At 49.0% G+C, this 8012-nt stretch overlaps 1 protein-coding gene across 1 annotated transcript; it reads right to left on the bottom strand.

Moving 5' to 3' along the window:
* Nucleotides 1–3407: 3407 nt before the first annotated feature.
* Bloc1s4 (biogenesis of lysosomal organelles complex 1 subunit 4) lies at nucleotides 3408–4463 on the bottom strand. The gene has a single exon (XM_026395285.2). It carries the CDS (start codon nucleotides 4282–4284, stop codon nucleotides 3640–3642), a length of 645 nt encoding a protein of 214 aa, XP_026251070.2. The 5' UTR covers nucleotides 4285–4463; the 3' UTR covers nucleotides 3408–3639.
* Between the last annotated feature and the right edge of the window lie 3549 nt (nucleotides 4464–8012).

Genomic DNA, 8012 nt, shown 5'->3' with positions numbered 1-8012 from the left:
TTTCAGGCCTTACTTGCTCCTGCAGTGCCCCCTGGTGGGGAAGGAGCTGACTGCAGACACCACAACCAGGGTCCTACAACCAGTCCTATATTTACACAGGCTTCCTTATTTAGGCTCTCCTTCCTGCAGCAGGTGCAGGACCACTGCCTCACAAACCACAAACAGCCCCGCCCCTTGGATGATGAAGGTCCTGAAGGAGGTGCTCTCATTCTCCATTAACGTGACCAATGATTTAGGTCACCTTGGAAAATGTTTTTCGCAAAATAGTTTTTAAATTTCTTGGCACATAATAGAAGTCTTCTTAGAAGACTTAGAAGCTAAGCATCCAAGTGCCGTACCAACAGTTTCTGGTGCAGTTAAGAATAAGGCCTCTTATTTTGTTCTTGGAGCCCGAGTATGCCTGCAGTCTTTAACCAGCGCAGCCCCAGAACTGTGGTTTGGACTAACACTGGCATCTGACCTTCTCGCCTACTAGCCTGTCTTCCTCTTGGGAGAAGCAGCATATCTTGTTTTTCTTTTGAGTCCTTGGCCCTCCTATAGAGCTTGCTTTCCTGGGAAACATCTGCTTGGTTGATTCTTTGTTTGCCTTTGTATCCCTCTGGCATTTCTGATGGGGGCCTGTTCTCTAGTCATTCCTTCCCTCAGCCAGTCTCTGGCCACTTATGCAGCAGCTGCATGTGCCAGGCCTGGTGCTGGCGGCTGAGGATGCAGCCACACCTGGCATGACCCAGGGGTCACTCCAATTCTCACGGCTGGTGGCAGAGGAGGCAGGCTAGGGCAATAATGCCACAGCCACGAATCTCAATTGTAGTCAGTGCTATGACAGGGACATACCAGGAGTCTTCCAGGGTCAAGTGAGACCAGAGGGGAGTGAGGCACAGGAGAGAGGTCAGCTTGGGATGGGAGTGGGTTCTGCGGGGGCCAGCAGGTCAGAGAATAGGATTGGAGTTTTAATCTAACGCCAGGAGAAGCTAGTGAAGGCTTCAGGCAGGCCCCAGTGCTGGCTCAGGAGCGAGAAGCCTCCTGGCTGCTGTGCACCATGTGCAGAGCAAGGGAGGCAGGAGAGGATCCACAAGGCTGCCGAGCCGCCTGGGATGTGCAGGGCACTGGGATGGCAGGGTGGCAAGGGGGGTGGGCAGTAGGGTGCATTGGGACACATTTTGGGGTGAGTTGAGTGTTACCTCTGTTAACAGATCACTGTAAATCAGAGTCCTCAGAAGACAGTGCCATGAGGGAGCTCATGAGAAGCTTCAGGTCCAGAGAGTGTGTGGCTTCACCTGCTTGTGACTTGGTCTCATGTGGCCTGCACTTCCTCTCTGGAATCCTAAGCCTGTCTTTCACTTTTCTCATTTTCAGCAGCAACAAAAAACCCTTAGGGACTGATACTTTCTTCTTGTCATCGGATGCCTGTTTAACCAAGCAAGAATAAAACTTTAAATTTCAGACCACCAGTAGTTTTTCTCAGTATGTCTCCTGTGCGTCAATACCCGGTTTTGTAAGTGAACTTTTATTGGCACACAGCCATGACATTGGCTCACATACCTGTGGCTGTTGCGGGTCAGGGAGTAACTGTGCGACCATAAGGCCAGCAATGCTAAAACACTTCCCCTGTGGCCCGTGTGAACTTTGCTGACCCCTGCGCCAGGGTAGGTAGACCTGGTTTCTACACTCTGAACACAGTGCAAGACTCCAATTCCTCAGAGTCCTAGCTTGGGGGAAAGCCAGAGTGCTCACCAGCTCATTAGTACCCAGTGTTTCCTGTGTGCACAAACCAACTCCTGGATGCCAAAGACTGCCCTTGATGGAAGGGATGTCCTTTGGTTATTGTGCTCTTGCATGATTGGTGGGGTACCTGAGCAATTAGACCTTATCCCCACTTGCTGATACTTCTATAAAGCAGGGGTACTCCAGACCCCAGCAGCAGATGTCCACGGGGTCACCTAGGAAGACAACTGGGCCTTCCCCTGCAGCCCCATCTTGTATTTGACTTAGGAATCGGTAGAACAGGTTTTCCAGGATCCAGAAGTCCTCTTGACTCTCCAGCTGGTTGGAGTTGGGAGAGCAGGGAGCCAGGAAGAGGCCTTGATGGCAGTGGTGCCAAGGGCAGGGTGCACCTGGCTCTACCAATCTCCATTCTTGAGGCTAATGACCTTCATCTAACATCAATACAAACCAGCTTCAAATCCCACTCCATCCAGGAAGGCCCTGAATGAATCTCTACTTAGAAATCCTGTAAACACCTGTTAACTATTTTGGAAACTAAACGACTTATGGAAAATTTGATGTCATCTTGCCCTTAGCTTCCAGGGACCTTCTATGTCATACTCCATCAACTGCAAAGATCTGTACTAACAAAATGACACAAAAACCACCTAAGGGGAATGCTTATTTGAGGTCTCTAAAGGGCCATCTATAAGACATTAAAATATAGATTGAACCCTATTATATCTGCAAGGGACTCTTAAGCATTCCCTGTTGACAGGGTAAAAGATCAAAATCCTAATACCATCCATTCACACCTATGCTTTAACTCTCCATTGCAAGGGGAAAGAAATAACAGTGCTGTGAAATAGCAGCTAAGCTTAGTTCTTCCCACTGATTTCAGTGCAGAACAGGGTGGGCGGCTCTTTATCCCACTGTTAAAATTGCAAGCAACATGCTTATTTTCAAATAAAAAGGGAAACATGAAATCTTTTTCAGAAGAAAGCCTTTCCAATGACACTTAAAATTTTCCTTAAGTTATACACCGGGCTGGGGATACAGCTGTTGGTAGAGTGCTTGCCTTGCATGCACAAAGCCCCTGGGTTCAATCCTCAGCACCACAAAGAAACAAAAAAAGTTATACATCAAACACCCGCAACTATATCCAGATTTGTTTGTCATGGATAAACCAAGACTGTGCTAGGTGTGGCGGCACTGGCCTGTAACTTAGGAGGCAGAAGCAGGAGGATTTCAAGTTCAAGGAGAGCCAAGGCAACTTTCTGAGGCCTTATACTGACAATCATAAAGGGAGTGTAGCTCAGTCGTACAGTGCAAAGTAATGCAGGACGTCCTGGGTTCAATGCCCAGCACTGTAACAAAACCATATAATTTACTAAGATGTCATACTTTTGAAATGCGACTTCAGAATTAGTTGCAAAAAACCAATATATTTTCTCAGAAATTGTCTACTTTCCTGTGGTTTATAATCCATGCTATGGAAACTTGAATGTAATGCTAATGTGCCACCTACCCTAGAAGCAGGCCATACAGAAAACTGAGACATTATTAGGATTAATTAATAACAAAGCTTTACTGGCTCAGTAGTTTTTCTTATGATCATATAAATATATAAATCTTGAAAAGGTAATACTGTTGAGTAGTAAAATCCGTAAAAATAACAGTTTTGCCACAGTGCACAGATTAAGTTCATTCATTTTGCTTCCCCATCCCCCACCAAGCAGCTAGATGAGAACTGGAAGACACAGGAAAACTGCAATTCTACGTGGAATAATGAATATACTGAGAATTTGTTTGCAGAAAATAAACTTCAAAACTCCATGCTCCACATCCTAAACGCCTATGAGTAGGCCCTTTAATTAGTTTAATACTTGGGATAAGTGTCTCGCTTGGGGTCCTCCTGCGCAGGGGCCGCGGGACTCAGAGCTGGGGTCTGTCAGGGCAGCAGGGGAAGTGGTCTTCAGTGCGGAACAGGACCGGCGGCTCGTAGGCGGCTCGCGGCGGCCTCGCGGGGGCCGGCTTGGTGAAGAAGGAGGGCACACTGATGGTGTGCAGGAGCTTCTGGAAGGCCCGGGGGAAGGCCCCCAGCTCGGCTTCAGCCCTGGTGACCTGCTCCTCCATCCTGGCCACGCTGCTGCCGATCATCCGCACGAAGGCCTCGAGCTTGTCGATCTTGCTGTAGATGCGCCGCATCTCCGTGGCCTTCGCGTAGATGCGAGGCACGCCCTCGCTGACCACGTGGGATGAGTCTCCGCGGATCATGTCCAGCATGCCCACGAACTCGTCCACTCTGGTGAGCAGGTCCTCGAGGCTGGCGTCCAGGGCCTCCACCTCGGGCCGCGTCCCGGCCCCCGGCAGCAGGCAGGCGGCGTAGCCCGCGGCGGCGCGGCGCAGGAGCGGCAGGTCGCGGCCGGGAGCGCCGTCCTCCGGGCCCTCGTCCTCCCACGGCCCCGAGGCGCTGCTGTGGCTCTGGGACACGTTACCGCTGTCCCCGCTCCAGGCGGTGCCCTGCGGCTCGGCCTCCTCCTCCCGCGAGGGCCCTCCACCCTCGGGGGAAACCTCCATGGCCCGCTGCCGGCGCCCGCGCGCCGCGCTCCCGGACCCGCTTGCCCGCACGCGCGCCCCGCTTCCGGCGCCAGAGCGCCGCGTCACGCCCACGTACGTCCGCGCTCCCGCACCACACCTCCGGCGTGACCGCGCGAATGCTTCTTTCTGCTTCCGCCACCCACGCACGTAACTGTTTCCGTCCCCCAGGCGCGCGCATCTACCGGCTTCCTGCCTTCGGACGGGTGCGCGCACGCACGCTGTGGCTCACGCTCAGAACCCCAATCAAACGCAAACGTAAAGACGGTGTGAGAACCCAGGGAAGGGGTCGGCTCGGTGCGCGCGAGGCCTTTGTATACCCTTCCCACCCCGCAGCCTCCCTCCGATTCTGGGCTCCCTCCTGCCCCTCCTTTCCTCTTGCAGCAAAAGTAAAATAAGAGAGATGAGCAAAAGAAAGGTCTGTTTGCAAGATGGGTGCTCATGACGACTTGGAATGACTGGAAGTTCTTCAGGCCACAAATGGTTAGGAAATGGTGCATAAGCAGAGATCATATCCAAGGTACTGCAAGACCTAAAGATGACTCTGGTATTGATGGGTAACAGGCAGACCTGAGTGGTGGGACACGAGGTTAAGGGGATAGTTCTATAAAGTGGGCCAACTGTCCTGACCCTACATGCTTTCTTTTAAAAAGCAATTTGCTTATAGCCCTGCCTGGCTTAAGTCAATGGGATATGTTACATTCCTCAGAAATCAACCTGTTATCTGCAGGAGAAGTGCAGGCCCCAAAGTTTTCTTCCTGCCAACACAAACTACACTGGGGGCGGGGGACTTTTGTAGCCTTTGCACAGACCAAGAACTCAAGGATATAGGATAATTAAAAGCAAGGCCTCCTCCCATAAAAATCTGTGACAAGTTTGAATTAGAACCTGTCAGCATGGGCCAAAGGGACCCAGAGTGGCCTTGGATCTTTAGGATGTCATTATATTGGTAAAATCGCCCCTCCATCCGGTAAGATGGGGTCCAATAGGGACTTGAAACTTTGATGCAGTCCACTTGTCAATCAGATCAAGAGGTAGACCTGGGACCTCCAATAAAACTGGATGGTGGTGTGGGGCATTCTGTCCCTTTCCTCTCTGAAAGATCCCACTCTATCCCTTGAGAGTTGTTCCCCTATTCCCTTTTCTTATCCCTGCTAATAAACACTGCCTGCTACTTTGGAGACATGTCTGAAATCTTCCCAGTGTGATCCTAAGAAGTGATGAGAGGTCTCTTAGGCTCCACAGACAGTCTTGCTCCATAAAGTGATTGCATGAATTCTTAAAAAGCCCAGAAACACTAAAGTCGGTGCCTCCTAGTATTGTCAGACTTCTGCTCTTTAAAGAGGCGAAGGATGTGCCTCATAGGATTTATCAAACAATAGCTTCTCTAGAAAGCTTAAGAACTTACTCTTCAACACTTTGGGCAGAAGACCAAGACAGAGATAGCTTTGTCTTGAAGGGATTTGCAAGTGGGGCTTTTGTCTAATGGAATGAACCCCAATGAAATCCACAGTCAATCTACAAAGTTTTAAAGATAATTACAGTAACACAAATGCTGTAGCATGAATGGAAAGGGAGAGAGAGGCACAAAATGAAAGGCTTTTGGACCTCTCAAACTTCTACAAAAGCAGATGAGGAATGGCTTGTGGGCAAACACATGCTACCTTTCACAAAGAAAGAAGAAAGACCCAGAGTGCCGAATTAAGAGCCCAAATGGTGGAGTTGAGGGGCATGGGATCTTAATTATAAACCTTGAGACAGCACTGCAGAATTCCTGTGGACCCCTGACTTCTTTGTGCCTCCTATTTCCCCCATTTTTGAGGAGGAATGTCTATACTGGTTCTCCCACACCTTCGCACAACATTTCAAAGGTCTACAGATAAAGAAAAACTCTAGGAGGTGGACCTAAGGAACTCTGCCCAGGGAGCTTCATTCACACCTGGCCTAGTTTGGAAGACAAAATTCTGCACTTGAAGCTGATGCTACAGTAGGATAGTAATACACAAAACTATGAGGGTTTTTTAAAATTAACTTTTTTGAGGACCTTGGACGGGGGCAAGTGTGATCAGCCTTCCAGAGGATCCCCAGTGACCTCCACCCCCTGTATTCATGCTCCTGTGTATTCCTTCTGTGGACTGTGGACTGTGCATAGTGATTTGCTCATAATTAGTAGAAAGGGTAGAAGCAATGTCTTGTGACTTGGAGATTACCATTTGGAACTCTTAATGCTCAGGGGAAGAGGACAGATTACAGGCTACACCACTCACTGCTCCACAAATATGTGGAGTCAAATTGGTAGGAAAAATAGGCTTTATTCAAAACCAATTGTTTGGGTTTTTTTTTGTTTTTGTTTTGTTTAGTTTTGGTACCAGGGATTTAACTCAGGGGCACTCAAAAACACTGAGCCACATCCCCAACCCTATTTGGTATTTTATTTAGAGACAGGGTCTCACCAAGTTGCTTAGTGCTTCGCCATTGCTGAGACTGGCTTTGAACTCTAGATCCACCTGCCTCGGCCTCACGAGCCACTGGGATTTACAGGTGTGCGCCACTGTGCCCACCTTCAAAAACAGTTTTAAAGGAGGTCAGAAGAAACTTTTTCATTTCAAATTTCCATCTTCAGAGGCTGTCAGGGTGGGGAATACTTTTAGAAGATGTGGCAAAATGGGACATAAAGTAGGAAATACACATTTGCAAATTTAGTTAGTGTCGCGACCCCTTGCCCGCAAGGAAGACGCAACTCGGGAATCTTCTCTCAGCAGTTTATTCAGGTCCTTGATACTTTTCTTCTCTCCCCTGGATGCCCCTCCCAGCCTTAATAAAGCACCTCAAGCCCCAATGCGAAGCTGCCACGTGGACTTTTCTCACAGGGTGCCAAGTCACAGCGTGCCAACTCATTCTGATAAGGAGTTGTTTGTCACAGACTACAGGGGAAACCAGCGCCATCTTGTAATGGCGGCCACAGTTCACAGAAACGGCTCACCACAAGTTAGTCTGTGCCAGACAGGCTGGGGCAGGGGTTGTTTCCACCTATAGCTTCCTTGGCATCCCCCAGGCCTGTTCCCTTCATGAGGAAGTAGTCCTCGGGTTCAATGGGTCTCTGAATTTCTGTTTCAGTTCATAAAAAGCAGCAGGGCATCCCTGTCTCTCTAATCACTTGCTCTGGGGAAAACCTGCTGCCTACTCATGAGCAACTGCAATCCCATGGAGAAGCCTACATAGCAAGGAGCTGAAGACATCATGCAAATGCTAGTGAAAACCAGCCTCACTAGCCATCTTGGACTTGGCCTCTCCAACACTGGCTGAGCTCAGAGATCACTGTGCCCCCCTGGACGATCCTGGGCTGAAATCACATGAAACCAAATGAGACTATGCTGTTGTCTGAATATTTGTGTCCCCTGAAATTCATGTTGAAATCCCAATCCCAACATTAAGAGATTATGCCTTAGGGAGGCAGTTAGGTCATGAAGGCAGAACCCTCCTGAGTATGATGAATGCCCTTATTAAAGAGGCCAAGAGATGCCTCTTCTCCTTTTACCATGTGAGGACACAGCAAGAAGCCACCATATAGGAAGCAGAAAATGGGCCTTCACTAGACACTGATTCTGTTGGTGCTATGATCTTGGAATTCTGAGCCTTTTGAACTGTGAAACATAAATTTCTTTTTTTTTTTTTTTGAGAATTTTAATATTTATTTATAGTTATCGGCG

Source organism: Urocitellus parryii, chromosome 10 (genome assembly GCF_045843805.1).
Source record: "Urocitellus parryii isolate mUroPar1 chromosome 10, mUroPar1.hap1, whole genome shotgun sequence".
Classification (NCBI taxonomy): domain Eukaryota; kingdom Metazoa; phylum Chordata; class Mammalia; order Rodentia; family Sciuridae; genus Urocitellus; species Urocitellus parryii.
Note: the sequence above shows the minus strand (reverse complement) of the source record. Positions and strands in the feature narration are given on the sequence as shown.